Source organism: Pterocles gutturalis, unplaced genomic scaffold (assembly GCF_000699245.1).
Source record: "Pterocles gutturalis isolate BGI_N339 unplaced genomic scaffold, ASM69924v1 scaffold9967, whole genome shotgun sequence".
NCBI lineage: Eukaryota > Metazoa > Chordata > Aves > Pterocliformes > Pteroclidae > Pterocles > Pterocles gutturalis.
In genome coordinates, this window is record NW_010112781.1 from 23,698 (window position 1) to 38,693 (window position 14,996).

Below are 14,996 nucleotides of genomic sequence, written 5' to 3' on the forward strand. Positions count from 1 at the left end.
ACATATTGGTGTGCTAGCTTTTGATTTGACATGAGGCTAGTGTCATATTCTAGGTGGACAGTCCTGTAAATCCCATTTGAGTAGCTCGACTCACACGACCGTGCCATGAACAAAGTTATGGCACTGTGCGTGCAGCAAACCCTTGTGTCTCACCAGGTCCTCCCTATATGCAAGTGACAATAGAGGATGTGCAGGTGAATTCTGGAGAGCGTGCCAAATTTCAGGCAGTCATTGAAGGAACCCCTCAGCCTACTGTTTTGTGGTTTAAGGTAAGTGCATGCATTTCTCTGTCCGAGAATGAGGGCCACAGAAAGGACTGTAGGGCAGTGTTTCTTTGGGGAATTTTTTTTTGTTCTTTCATTGCACACCTCTCACTCTGGTTCTGGGTCAGATCTATAGACTTGGTTGAATGAGCTGCAATTCTCACTGGAACCACCCACCACACATCTTGCGTGTGATCATGAGTGTGACTAAGGACAATGAATATCCCATAGGAAGGAAGGAGAAATAATTTATTATTCCTCAGAATATTGTCTTGCCCCTGAAATAAGACAGTGTTGTTCTGTAGTGATTATCTGTAATGCTTCTGTCCAACTAAGTGTTTTGTACACCCAAGTGTTGTTCCATTATTTTTCTGTATGGGAAGTGCAAGGATGAGCTATTAAGACAAAAAAAAGAAGCTTAAAAAACCAAGCAAAAATGCAAAGAACCCTCTCCCATGTACACACACGTGCATATGCACACACCTGAACACAGAATCATAGAATCATTAAGGTTGGAAAAGACCTCAAGGATCAAGTCCAACCCAACACCACCTAACTCACTAAACCATGCCCCTAAGCACCACATCTACACGTTTCTTGAACCCCTCCGGGGATGGTGGCTCCACCACTTCCCTGGGCAGCCTGTTCCAATGCCTGAGCACTCTTTCAGTGAAGAATTTTTTTCTAACACCTTGAAAAGAATAAGAACAAGGCAAGAATATATGATATATCCTGTTAATATTCTCACCATCCAACATTTTCAGCTCAGAATTTTCACAAGGTATCTGAACTTTTATTTGTTTACTAACCCAAACTAAAGCTCTCCATGTGCTTATCTAGTCTCCTCTTGCACCTGTGCAAATGTCTTGCATGTGCAGTGTCCCTTGGCAAGGAGTTCAACCCAATGACATTACGCTGCCTGAAGTGCCACCTGGGCAAACCAAGGATTTATAAGATGATGCTTTCTATCTTATTCTTCATTTCTTCCTTAATAATTTCTACCATCTGTTACTTTTTGACTGCCACCAAGCACTGAGCTGGTGCAGCCATGCAGTGATGTACTGTAGCTCAAAGTTTTGCTCCAGTGTAATAAGGAACAACTCAGAGACCAACATTTCATGTGGGGGAATAGGGTTGCATCACTTTACATTTATTGCATTATAAACATTTATCTGGCATTTTACTGCCCAGTCAGGCGGTCTCATAAGGTCCTTTTGCAAATCTTCATAATCTGTTTTCTGTGTCCCTTTTTCCATAGCATTTATGAATATATCAAGCAGCAAAAGTGGCAGCACAAGCTGGAGGTCAGGCAGGACAAGGCAGCTGATCCACGTGCTCCCTGGGCTGGCTGCCCAGGCGTGGTGCACTGGAAGAGCTGAAAAATAAACCACACACAGCCCTGGCGATCCCTCCCAAGCCTTTGTTCAGGCTCTGGTTTAATCTCATTTTTCCCACTGTCAGAATGTCATTTTGTTCTTTCAGGGCACTTCACTGCTGACAGACAGCAACAGGGTCCATCAAGGGAAGGAAGGAACAACATATTTCTTAGTTGTGGATGATGCTGTCTCAGAAGACGGTGGTGTTTACACCTGTGTTGCCAAAAATGCAGGAGGGGAGGTTTTGTGCAAAGCAGAGCTTATCGTACATGAAGGTAAGGTCATTCTTTCCGCTGCAGGAGTTGCTTCTACAGCCATTGCCATGTGTACTCTGTTCCTGTACCCTTACGGTATCTGCCCTGTATTCCTGCATTTCTATAGAACCAGTACGGCAGGATCCAGTATAAGGGCAAATGATTTAATGACTTACATATCTATATATACAAATGAGATTCTTTTTTTTTTTTTCTCTGCGTAAGCTACATGACAAGCTGATACAATGGGCCACAGAAATAAGGGGGGGTCATGCCCCTAGTGGTGTTCTGCTCTTTAATCTGGATCTTCTGATTTATGTCAGACAGAGATGCAAACCCAAAGTTCCTACTGACAGGCTGTGTCATTGAACAGCTCTGCTTAATTCTGTGCAGACATTTAGAGTAACCCTGTAATTTTTCCTGCCTTAAATGGGCCTGTAATAACCTTGCATGCTATTAGCAAGGCATTGCTGTCTAAATATTAACTAATATTTTATGTTTCTAAATATTAACTAATATTTTCCTTCATTTCCAAAGCTAAGAAAGACCAAGCAGCAAAGAAAGTGGCCACCAGGAGAAAGCTCCATTCCCTTTATGAGGTTAAGCAGGAGATCGGCAGGTAAATGAATTTTCTGACTTTATAGTGTGACTATCAGAGAATATCTAAATACCCATCTGAGCTGCTGAGCATGTGGAACCAGATGCAGAGGTGGACCCAGTTGTGGAAAAGTCTGAAAAAGGTGAAAGATGTGGGAGGTCTACCCATTGCAGGTGTGCTGGGAACACTTTTCTGGAGTTTCTTACTGAGGATGGGAGATTCCATACAACCCATAGGTCCAGGTTGCTCCAACCAGAAAAAAATACCAGCCAGAGGCTAGCGGGAGAGGTGCCCAGGTACGGCTCCTCGGCATCACAAACCCATAGCAACGTACCTACAAGGGATCCAAGAGCTTTGTCAGCACAAGGTGGTATCACCTGGAACAGCTTCTCCCTTTAAATGAACTCATTGCTTAGTTTTGGAGACAGCCAGGAGAGGGCAACAGCACCTCACATACAGGAAAACCAGGTTTTTATGTTGGAGAATTCAAGTCCTGAGCAGCAGGGAGCTGTCAAAGGCTGCGATGCATTGAGGTCTGTCCCTGCTGGGCAAAGGGCTTGGAACCAAGTCTGAGCAGGGCTCGTCCTTTGATTTTCACACAGGGGCTGCTTCAGCTTTGTGAAACGGGTTGTCCACAAAGGGAACAGAGTGTCTTGTGCTGCCAAGTTCATACCTCTGCGAAGCAAAACGAAGGCTCGAGCGCATCAGGAGAGGGATATTCTTGCCTCTCTGTCCCACGACAGAATTACCAGGCTCCTGGATCAGTTTGAAACGCGGAAAACGCTGATTTTGATTCTGGAGTTGTATCCTTTTCTGTGCTGCTTCTCTGAGGAGGCTGGGAAGTATTAGGCAGAGCTCATTTATTAAATAACTAAGCAATTAACCATTTTTTAGGTTTTGCCTGAAATAGAAGGACACACAATCAGGACAGCACAGCTCTGAGAGCTCCTCACTGAAGTACTATGTTTCTGCCGTTTCAGGAAAAGTCATGATACTTGCATATATAAATGTGAGTGAGTTTTTAAGCCCCAAAACTCTTTTCTAAAATGTCTGGAAGTGAAGGACTCTGTTTCCATGAGATCCTGTCTGGGTGAGCACCAGGAAAATACAGTGCAGAATAGAAAAGCCAACAGGCAGATTTTAGCCCAAGTGATACCGTGCTCCTGCCAGTAACAGGGAGCACAGGGCTAGAGCAGCCCAATCCTGCAAGAAGGACACTGCTGCAATCAATGAATCATAGAATCATAGAGTGGTTTGGGTTGGAAGGGACCTTAAAGATCATCTAGTCCAACCCCCCTGCCATGGGCAGGAATTACCTGCACACCACATTGCCTGTGATCACCTCGTGGATTTTGCTGTTTAGCTGGATAGAGGTGGTTACAAAATAAAAATAAGCACTTAACTGTAGTCCTGTTTTCCCTTAATGCCCTTGCCAGATGCTCCAGCGAAGAGCTCCTCGACCGTTTATTCAAGAAGAGTGTTGTCACTGAAGCAGAGGTAATTATTATTTGAAAATCCAGAGTTGGTGGGTACCACCAGAGTGTCTTCTATCTGCATTTTCCTTTTTGAATAGGAGGAATGTCTCTGAAGCAGTGATAACATGTCAAAACAGACAAGTGTTCCCATCAGCTTTCATTGCTAAGTTGAGTTTCTTCAAGGAATAACCAAATCCAGACAGTGGTTTTGAGCACCAGCATTGCATTCAGCCTAATACAGATGATATTTGCTCTGTTATCATCCTTTCTTTTGCTATCTGTCACCTGGAGCTCCAGTATCATCACTTGCTTAATAATGTTTTATCCCTTCACAACTCTGCTTCTATCCACTCTCCTTCAGTCTCCAAACCAAGGGCTGAAATTACAGTTTCTAAGGGGCTTTTTTTTTTTTTTTTGAGGTCCTTGGTGCTCAAAGTTCAAAATGTTTCATATCTCCCATCTAGTAGCCAAGTGTCCTGCATTTATTAGCAAAACTGATTTTTCTTAGAAATACTCAGAGGGAAATATCATAGACTAGTTTGGGTTGGAAGGGACCTTTAAAGACCAAATGTGAGTTAACACTATAAAATATCAAAGGTAGAGGACTTCCAAAGCTGAAGCTAGGTGTAAATCTTCACTCCTTGTTCAGTCACAGTCAGATTGGATCTACATATGGTCAAGAAAATGGGTTTACAACATCATTTTAAAATGTATTTGTGTTTTAAATGTGTTTGCCTGATTTACACCAAGCCAGAGCTGGGTTTGAGTTAGATACTTTAGACAGTTGATAAGGTTCATCAAACTTGAGGATTTCTGTACCTCTTTTTTGCATGTTTGTAGGGTTGGGTTTTTTTTTTTAAATAAAGGGGTTTTTTTCACGTATGGGAGGTTCCAGCAGGGCAATGTGGTCACACACAAGGCACAGCTTCATTCCACAGTGTAATGTTTGGTTCACATCTTATTTCAACTGCAAGACTAATAAAAGAAGTTCATTCTAATTTTAAAAGGATTTCTCACTCAATGTCTCCCTCTCTCATAAATTAAAAATGTTGGTGGAATCAGGGACCCTCTTATTTACTATTAATGTTTAATAATTTATTTAATTTTTAGGTCAAATTGTATATCAAGCAAATTTTGGAAGGAATCAAATATCTTCACGACAACAACGTCCTCCATTTGGACATTAAGGTAATGTGCAATGGCAGGGCTGGCTTACCATAGCCTCTTGGTGGTCAGGGAATGGGAATTCTTTATTCCAATCATTCTTATTTAGAACTGAAAATATTGCCTGCTTTCAAGAAAACTTTCTCCCTTTTATTTTTATTTTACTTACTAGCCGCTGAATATCCTCATGGTTTATCCTGAAAGGGAAGACCTGAAGCTCTGTGACTTTGGGTTTGCTCAGAAGATCACACCCTTTGAGCCTCAGTTCAGCAAATACGGGTCTCCGGAGTTTGTTGCCCCAGAAATTGTTTCTCACTCACCAGTGTCAAAAGCAACTGATATCTGGTAATCTTTCTAAAAAACTTTTTGCCTAATTGGCCTGAATTTCCATTTATTGTTAATAAGTAACTGGACTAGTGATAATAACATGGGAAACTAAACGTGAACATTGAGAATCCAAAACTCATCGGGGCTCTTTAAAGCTCCTGGTGTTTTATTCAACCATAATCGAACTCTGACAGGTAATTAATGCAAAGGAGCATCTTAGAGAAGATGATCTTTATTAAAAGCATAACTAGGGAGGATGATCCTAAAAGGCTTTCTAGAAAAGGCAAACCAGCTCCAAAAAAAAAAAAAAAAAAAAAAAAAAAAGTATTTTGAGTCTTCTCCTCTATCTATGCTTTGAAAATAGGGGATTATTTGAGAACAATTTTGAAAAATGCTGAAAGGAAAAAAATGGAAGGCTGAAAACAATAGCTTTTGGGATTTATTTTCCTTGGAAAAGCGAGGATAAGAAGGGGATCTTATTAGTGGTAAGGAAAAGGGGCTATGTGCTTGACAAGGAGGGAGAAATGGTGACCAACACCTGACATTTGTGTTCCCTCTCTCCTCAGGGCTGTGGGAGTCATCACATATTTAAGGTAAATAAATCTTGGAAAGCCTCATTCAATATCCCTTTGTCAGTCAGAGCCCTCCAGTACCTTCAGGTGAGGGATCTGAGTGAAGCATTGAGTCCTTCTCCAGCAAGGACTATTTCTTTTGTAGTTTTCTCCTTTACTTACTCTTCCCTGGTTGCCCAGGGCTTTGGTCACTGTCCCTGCTTGAAGACCTGCCAGATGCTCTCCTTGCAGTGAGCAATGAGAGCAACTCATGAGGTTCAGTCTTTCCCTTGCCTGTGTTAGCCAAAATCAAACTGTTAATTCCTCCTCTGTGAAACAAGGATAAATAATTCAGTAGAGTGCCGTGCAATGCTGCAAAGATGCTCTTAGAGGACACACTGCTCACAAGCATTGCAAGCCCCACAAGCAGAGTCCTTCAAGCATTTTAAAACCTCATGTAAACATTTGTACTTCCATTATTGAACAGCAAATAAGAGTCTGAAGCCTGTCTCCTTTTATTTTATGGTGTTCCATAAATAAGCTTGACGTGCAAGTCTCCATTTGCTGGGGAGAACGACAGAGGAACCCTTCTAAACATCCAGAACAGGGAAATTTCATGGACCATTCCTGATTTTGTTCACTTGAGTGAAGACGCAAAGGACTTTATCAAAGGGATCCTACAGCAGCAGCCCATGTGAGTGCACTTTTGTGCGTCCTACAGCCGGTGTGCAAAGATGTCGGTGTCTCGGCTGGCAGATCCCAGCTCATCAGAGCTGCGGTTGTGTTGAAAAGTAGAAAGCTGGGTGAGATGTGGTACATTATGCCCTAATTCTTCTTTCCTGGTCCCGATTACCCAAACCACAATTTGGTAATTTGACAAATTTGGCCTGTTTCTGGTATGGTCCTTACTCCCCGACTCCTCCAGGCAGATGAGTTTCTGAAATGACATTGAGAAGTGGGAAGAGCAAGGACTAGTACAGAGGGAGTTATGTGCGAATTAAATAATATTAACCACATTCATTAAGCAATTGCAAGTATAAAAGGTTGCTTGAAGGCATGTTTGCAGGTGCTGCCTTTTTAATTTCATTTCTATTCCTTCTGCCTGCTGCCAAAGCTGTTCTCACTCTGGGCACCTCAAGAGTCAAAGTCACTCTTAGGGCTGCTCTCGATGCCCTGCAGAGTGCCATGGGGTCCTCCTGAGGATCTGCAGGGAGTCTCAGGCTGGAAAAGGAGAATCGTTTCACCTCAAGGGAAGGAAACCTTGAGCTGAAAATCTTTGTGTGGCTTCTCAGCTCTAAACCAGCAGCCTAAGGACAAACAGAAAAGTGTTTGCGTGCGTCCATAGGAAGCGGGCACCTTCAGGAAGATCTTGTGGTTGCTGTTGGAAGTGACTTGCTACTAAAATGGTAATCTTTTCTCTTCTCAGAGCCAGGCCTAGTGCTTCGGACTGTCTTTCCCACAGATGGTTCATGGTAAGTTTGTCCTGGTCCTTTATTAGAGTCATTAAAAATATTGAGGTTGTAAGAGACCTTTGGAGGTGTAGCTCTTAAAGCTCCTTGATATTACTTGCTGCTTTATTTTTCTCCTTTCTTCTACTTTCTGTCCTACAGAGAAGCTTAGGCATGGCTCTCCAGAAAGAGGAGATACATTGATGTTTATATGCCAAGATATCTTTCCAAAGATAAAAATTACTACAGACATGAGCAGATATAACATGTTTGTATAGAAAGGAAACCGGCTTTGCAGAGCAAAGTCAGGGTTTATATTCCAATGCCTTAAATCGCTAAGGAGAAGAGCTAAAAATTCCCTAAAATTAAATTAAGGATCAATAAATTCCCTAAAAAGGGAATTTAATGACATACATTGAACAGGGCTTGCTTTTATCATTGAAAAGCTGAGATTGTCTACAGTTTAGCCATGGGGCATTTTAGCATGTGGTCTATTGTAACTTTCCTAAATTAAACAATTCTGGAAGGAGGGAATCCTAAAAAAAACCCCCACTTCTCAGGAAATGAAGTCGGCATTTTTTTAACCAGTAATTTTCCTCTCATTCCACCTGGCAGCATAATCTCCCCCTCGAAGCAGCTCATTTCATTAATACCAAGCAGCTCAAATTCATCGTGGCTCGGAGCAAGTGGCAGGTGAGTTGGCCTTAATCTATGTTGTTTCTTTCTAGTTATATATATTTTTAATTACATTTGCACCTTTTACAGTCTATCGGGCTAGGACAGTGAGCACAGCAGAGATCCCAGCTTGTCTATGAATGGATAATAAGCCCAGAAGAGATCAGTTGATGGATGTGGCAGAAATAAATTCTCTAGGTTTTTACTGCCTGGAAATCACCTGGTCTAATGCAGGTGCCTGTAAGACGCATGGTTATGTCTAAGTGAGGTACCCTCAGCTGACTTTGCAATTGGTACTGAAATCAGACCAAATCTGCTTCCCTGTTCACAACAGCAAGTATGTCCCCTGGAGGTCAATATAGTTTCACCTCTGTGAATGAGAGAAGAGGAAGACTTGGAGAGCAAAGAAGGCCTGGATTCATTATATGTTTTAAAAAAGTGGCAACATATTATTAAACTAGTATATGTAAGAATACAGAAGTTCATTTGGGTATGCTTGGTTTACCATGCTCGCACCATGTTTCCATCTGATTGTGCTGTATTTTGTTTTGCTTTTCAGCGATCTCTGATGTGCTATAAATCCATCCTGGTAATGCGGTCCATCCCAGAAATCCTAGAAAGGACTCACGACAACACCTCCTTGGCCATCTCCCGACATCTTATTGAAGAGAGCACTTCGTCCAGTACCAGCGGCTCCTCTTCGGACAATGAGAACTCGCATTTCCCCAAGAAGAGGCACTTTGGCTCCACACCTGAACTGCACTTGTCCATATTTGATGCACCAAGCCATCAGGAGCCTCCAAAGCACGCAAGTGAAGAGAAGCACTCCAAAATCTCAGTTCTTCCAGTAAAACCCATGAGGAGGAAGTATGCTTCAATGAAAGCTGAGGTGGGGGACAAATCACCTACAGAAAGCAAAGAGCTCATGGAAAGTATCTTAAAAGAGAAAGAGGAGGGGCTGCATCCCAGACTTCAAGATGAAAGAGCAGAGCAGTCCCAAAGAAGCAGTGGAGCTGAACCTTCTTCAGTGAAGGCTTCCACAGAAAGTACATCACATCTACGTCAGGAAGAAAAACCAGACATTTTTATATCTGATAAGGACAAAAGTGACAAGGCTGGGGATGGGACAGAAAAGCCAGCCGTCTGTGTTCCTAGACAGAGCGTCATTAAAAGCACTTTCTACAGCCAAGCGGCTGAGCTACCTGCAAGGGGACCTTCCTCACCGGGCAGGGAGTTCAGAAGACACCTGGACAGAGCCAGAAGGACTTTCCGGAAAGCTGGATATTCGAAGGTGCCCATCAGTGGTCTCCGTGAACCTCTTCTAGAGCAGTTTGAACTGGAAGAAGAAGAAGAAAAGTCTGATGATGGAGATGATCGCAGGGAAAGTCTGCTTGGTTCCTTGACCAAATCAGCTTCCTTTGATACTGCAAGGAAACCACCACATCCTGCCATCGCTGGAGCGAGCCGAAGCCGTTCCCTGGATGACTACAGGCTGAGAGCCTCAAGATCAGTGAGGGAACAACATATTTTGGAAGAGGACTGCGATATAATGCCACAGGAAAGTTGCCCTGAAGGCAGTGACCACTGCGACATTTCTGCAGGGCCTGGCAAGAGACGGTCTGCAGACGCTTCAAAGCAAGAGGACTTTAGGAGAACCAGCAAGGATTGTTCAGCAGAGCAGCCTTCTTCTTCCACACAATGCGAGGGTAATGGGTGCCCGGCTGTTTCTGTGCAACAGCTGGAGAGACTTCCAATGTCACCTCATCGGAGCGAGAATAAGAAGCATTTACTCAAGAAGTCAAAAGCTACTTACATGGAGGAGGAAGCTGAAGATTTGGAAGGCAAAAGCCCCATTCTAACTGCCCAGTGCTCAAATCTAGCTGCACCATCAGCTCCAAAACATGAAAGCATAGAGGCTAAATCTGCCCCTGGCAGCGCCTCTGACACTGCTTTTCAGGAGGACAAACAGTCCATCGCAACTCCCCTGCAGTCAGAGACCACCTCCGAGTCAGGTCCTACAAGTGAGGGAGGTGTGTGTGTGCCCCAGGAATCTGCTCACAGCACCGACAGCCATCTGGATGTAAAAGGTGGAAGCTTTCTTACCAAAAGGACAGCCCCAGTTCCACCTTGGGAAGAGAAAAGGCAGAAACGTTCCCATGAGAAGCCTTCTGCTCAGAGTGTTGCCAAATCTGATCTCACGGAGCACGGAAGGTCTGTTGTTTTAACAAGCCCACAAAGAGGAACCACTTCAGTTCCAGTAAGTAAAGACCAAAGTCAGGAAATTCCTGATCAAAGTGTCCCAGCTACTACTGCCTTGGAAGGCAAACGGTCAGGTACCCTGACTGCTCCACAAACAGCGGATGAAGGCGCTCATCAGAAGCCACAGACCTACAAAGAGGTGAGCTCTGCTGTCCTAGAGGATGAAGGACCAGGTATTGCAGAAATGACTCCACTGTCAGCCCATGATGGTGAAAGCCAAGCATACACGAGGGCTCCTGGTCATGTAGACACAGCTCCAGCCATCCTGGAAGGAGAGCGTCCCATCGTTCCAAAAGTCCCACCACCGAAATCGATGCAGACTTCGGCCTCCGAAGGAACGTGGCAAGCTCGTGGCAAGGAGAAGCTTGCTGCTCTGAGGAGTGAAGGTTCAGCTGCCACAGAGGTTGTCCCCAGTTTGGCCCATGAGGCTGAAGTCGAGGGAGCTAAACCCCAGAAGGTTTCTGAAGGCAGTGGCATGGTACCTACTGTCCTGGGGAGCAGACACCCAACTAGAACTGGGTCCACTCAAGATATCGGCCTCCCTTCATTTTGTGAGGGTGAAAAGCCAGAACATCCAAAGGCATCACTTCGCAGAGAGGTGAGATCTGTTGTGACAGCGAGTGGAAGCCCAGCAGCTGGACAGATTATGCCTGCTCCTTTCCCCAAGGCTGGACATCGGGTGTCTGAGCAACACAGAGCTGCCCATCCCAGTGGCAGAGTTTCTGCTGCTCCGGAGGGTGGATCTGCAGGTGCCTTAGCAGCTTCACAGCCAGAAGTTACTCCAGCTTCAGCCTATGAGCTACTATACGAGGAATATCCAGAAGTTTACGGTGAAGGTAGAGGTGTTGCCTTAGAAAGTGAAAGCTGTGATGCTGCAAGAACTGTCCCACCATCGTTCCGCAGGGATCAAAGTCAGGATCTCTCACATCACAGGTCTTCTTTTTACAGCGATGAGGAATCTGCTGTGCTGGAGGGCTTAGTGGAGGACATGGTTTCCCTCTCTGAAGAGATGAACATTTGGGCAGAGTCAGTTTCTGGTGAGGAGGAATGCAGAAAGCACATCTCTCCTCCCACAGAGATGTTCTACAAAGGCCCAGGTAGCCAAGCACCCACAGACACCTCCTTCCCTTCTGGACAAGGGGGTAAGAGCAGAAAAGTCTCTGAGCTGGATGACTTTGCAGAACCCTATCTTGCTGTGAGTGAGGAGTCAGCAGTACTGGAAGGGCAGGGAGAACAGACGGTTCCTCATGAATGTGAGGATCTGGAGGACTTAGCGTTTGAGACCCCCCCTTCTAGCCAAGTGAGCGTTTCCTCAACAGATAGCTTGGACACTGGAAAAAGACCCGGTCAAGTGTCAGTGAGCAAGGACACTGGTAAACACCCAGAAGTTTCTTTAGTGAAAATCAAAGACCTGTCGGACGAAACACCCAGTCTTGGCAGTGGAACTCCCAAACTTGACATATCAGAGGTAGAGCCTGCCTACTTGAATTTCTCTGACTTGTACGACATTGTCTATTTTCCATTTGAATTTCTGAACTATAGGAAGCCATCACCACCCAAACCAACTGGTAGACGGTTTATACCTTTTGGTGAAAGGGCAAGGTCACCTCCTGCAGGACATGTGCATAAAGAGAAAAAACTGTGCATCAGAGAAGCAGCAGAGGACAAGAACAGGAAGAACCGTTTGGAAATATCTGAGGATTCAAAGGCAACTAACTTATTAGCCATGGGGAAAGGGGCAGAGAGTCATAAAGAAATGTATGGTGCCCAAAAGGACTCAAGTGGTAAGCAGAAAAGCTCCTTCTACAACAAGCCAGGACTCTTTAAGCCATATGCAAGGTCTCATTCAGTGGAGCAGTCAGTGGAGCAGAGTCTGAAGAAGAAAGTAAAAGCTTCCGTTGCCCATATTTCAAGAATCCTAAAAGGAAAGACATCTCCTGAGCCAGAGGAAGGTAAATATTTCACTCTGTGCCTTTGCAGATTTGCTATTACTGGGCTCTGCTAACTCTGCCATTCCCTTTTTCTCCAGCATATCTGAGGCTGTGGTTAGACTGGCATTGCAAAACTGGCACTGGCAGGTTATGAAATTAGCGGTCTTCAACCCCACCACTAGCTCTCTGTTACAGGCTCGCTTCGGCGCAGAGTCAGCTGGGTTAATCTGCTGATGGCAGTGGCTTCAATTCCCCTGCCTGAGTCTGCACAAAAGCAGATCAGGGCTGGCTGGTGCTCTCCTTGCTGCAGTTTCCTCTGCAGTAATCATCTGACCATGGTCAATCTTTAAAGCTCAAGTGACCATGAGAAGCTGGTGAAGTCACCCTGGCTAACTAAGCTGATGACACTGGACACAGAATGTGTCCTTTCTTCTCTGCCATCCCTAGATATGCCCTGTTCCTCCAGGACATCATTCTGTTTGTAAGAGCTGTCACAGCTTTCCTTGTTGACCGAAGGCTTGTTAATAAGGAAACCTGGGGCTGCTGAGCTATTTATGTACGAATGGCAGAACTGTCTGCTGTCGAGGGATGCTGCAGGGAGAAGGATGGCCATGAATGACTTCTCATCCTTTCTCGAAACAGAGTTTGGTGAGCTGGGAAGTGAGGCAGTAGAAAAAGAGCTGTTAACAGGGGCTGAAGGACCTCTGAAGAGGAAATCAGCACTCTCTTCGTTCAAGTTGTCCAGCCTCATGCCAAAGGAGAAAGGTATTGCTATTGCCTAAGTCATCGGTTAGTTTTATTACAAAGTATTACTGATGAATACCACAGAGCTATGTGAGGCCAGGTGCTAAGGATGGATCTGCAATGATTGTCTTGAGATGACCTGGACCAACTCATGCAATAAGAGCCAGCCTCCTCTACTTACATCATAACTACGTCCTTGCTAAAACTGTCTTGTCTTGGCATTGTTTGCAAACTGGGGGCATTCTGAGAAGCCACTGGAAAGGAATAAAATCAACGTGTAAGCTAGAAAGAGAAAAAATGGAATCTATGAAATGAAAAATGGTGTTGATCTGATCCCTTTGTCTCTGAAATGCCATAATTCAGTTTCACCCCCACATTTAAGTTAGGCCAGAAGAAAACTCCTGCCGTGACATGCTCCCTCCCTCTCTCCTCTGAGTTGTTCTGCTGCCTTAGCTGTGCCAGCAGGGCTGGGTAATGCAGATGTTCCCCACAAACCTTCCAAGATCATCTGGATCACCATGTATGAGCAGTCACACTGTGTCCATGGGGCTCCTGCGCCTGGATGCCCAGTCCCCAGGGGATTCTCCAGCTGGTGGTCAAAGAAATGCCAGAGCAGAGCATGGACCAGAAATGTTCTTGAACCAATTAAAGATGTTTTCTGATGTCCTGCATGCACTTATTTTCCACGTAGCCCTCCCAGCCACTCTGAATCACTGCTTTTCCTCTTTTTTGCAGCCCCTTCCTTCGTTGAGGAGCTCATCGATCAAGCTGCTGCTGTCGGACAGTGTGTGATGTTGTCCTGCCGGACCACAGCTCACTCGTCCCTGCACATCAACTGGTTCAGAGGTAACACTGGCATCCTTCTAGGGAGTTCCTAACGGCTTTTGTGAGAGTTCCTGCTCCGCTCTCGTGAGACCCACCTGCACTACGGTGTACAGCTCTGGGGCCCCCAGCATAAGAAGGACAGGGACCTGGTGGAGAGGTCCCAAAGGAGGCCACGGAGATGGTCCGAGGGGTGGAGCAGCTCCCGTGCGAGGACAGGCTGAGAGAGTTGGGGGTGTGCAGCCTGGAGAAGAGAAGGCTCCGGGGAGACCTTCCAGCACCTTCCAGTGCTGAAAGGGGGCTACAGGAGAGATGGGGAAGGACTCTTGATCCGGGGTGGAGTGACAGGATGAGGGGTAATCGTTTTAAGCTGAAAGTGGGAAGATTTAGAACAGATTTTAGGGAGAAATGCTTTCCTGTGGGGGTGGTGAGACACTGGCCCAGGGTGCCCAGAGAAGCTGTGGATGCCCCATCCCTGGAGGGGTTCAAGGCCAGGCTGGATGAGGCTTTGGGCAACCTGGGCTGGTGGGAGGTGTCCCTGCCCATGGCAGGGGGGTGGCACTGGGTGGTCTTTAAGGTCCCTTCCAACCCAAACCATTCTGTGATTCTGGCACAGGGGTGCAGGGAGGGTTTTAGACACCTCGGTACAAATTTGCAGGGTACTTATGTCTCCTGTCTCCTGGCTTTCAGACGGGATACCTGTTCACAGCAGCAGTCGGATCCTCATCTCAGCCACACTCAAGAATTTCCAGCTGTTAACTATCCTTTCTGTTAATGCCGATGATTTTGGTATTTACACGTGTGTGGCCACAAACTCCCTGGGCTCAGCATCCACCTCTTGCATCATAAGAAAAGCAGGTAAGAGAAGAAGTAGCCACAGGTAAGAGAAGAATTAGCCAGATTTATTTATTTTTTTTTGTCCATGTTAGGCAGTGTGTGCAGAACTTGTCAACTCTTGAGGGTTTACCCACCCTCAAATTGTTGGGTTTTTTGTCTGTCCTTGTGCTAAATGGGAGGACCCAGCTGAAATCAGGAAACTCTGCAGCTTGAGAGTTAGAAGCAGAGTGGATTTAAAAAAAAAGAATTAAAAAAAATAATGACAACCTCTG

The 14,996-nt window shown here is 45.2% G+C and overlaps 1 protein-coding gene across 1 annotated transcript in view; it reads left to right on the forward strand.

Annotated features, from left to right (window-relative positions):
• LOC104462300 (obscurin-like) overlaps nucleotides 1–14,745 on the forward strand; it is a gene marked incomplete at both ends in the record, with an annotated part of 38,243 nt that extends 23,498 nt beyond the window's left edge. The window contains 15 exons of the mRNA XM_010074194.1: nucleotides 157–269; nucleotides 1,746–1,919; nucleotides 2,436–2,512; nucleotides 3,094–3,294; nucleotides 3,928–3,988; nucleotides 5,077–5,154; nucleotides 5,303–5,475; nucleotides 6,024–6,050; nucleotides 6,550–6,702; nucleotides 7,435–7,480; nucleotides 8,072–8,149; nucleotides 8,691–12,342; nucleotides 12,964–13,086; nucleotides 13,801–13,911; nucleotides 14,578–14,745. Of these exons, the coding sequence (XP_010072496.1) occupies nucleotides 157–269; nucleotides 1,746–1,919; nucleotides 2,436–2,512; nucleotides 3,094–3,294; nucleotides 3,928–3,988; nucleotides 5,077–5,154; nucleotides 5,303–5,475; nucleotides 6,024–6,050; nucleotides 6,550–6,702; nucleotides 7,435–7,480; nucleotides 8,072–8,149; nucleotides 8,691–12,342; nucleotides 12,964–13,086; nucleotides 13,801–13,911; nucleotides 14,578–14,745 (5,235 nt within the window). The remainder of the gene's footprint in view (nucleotides 1–156; nucleotides 270–1,745; nucleotides 1,920–2,435; nucleotides 2,513–3,093; nucleotides 3,295–3,927; nucleotides 3,989–5,076; nucleotides 5,155–5,302; nucleotides 5,476–6,023; nucleotides 6,051–6,549; nucleotides 6,703–7,434; nucleotides 7,481–8,071; nucleotides 8,150–8,690; nucleotides 12,343–12,963; nucleotides 13,087–13,800; nucleotides 13,912–14,577) is intronic.
• Nucleotides 14,746–14,996: the final 251 nt, after the last annotated feature.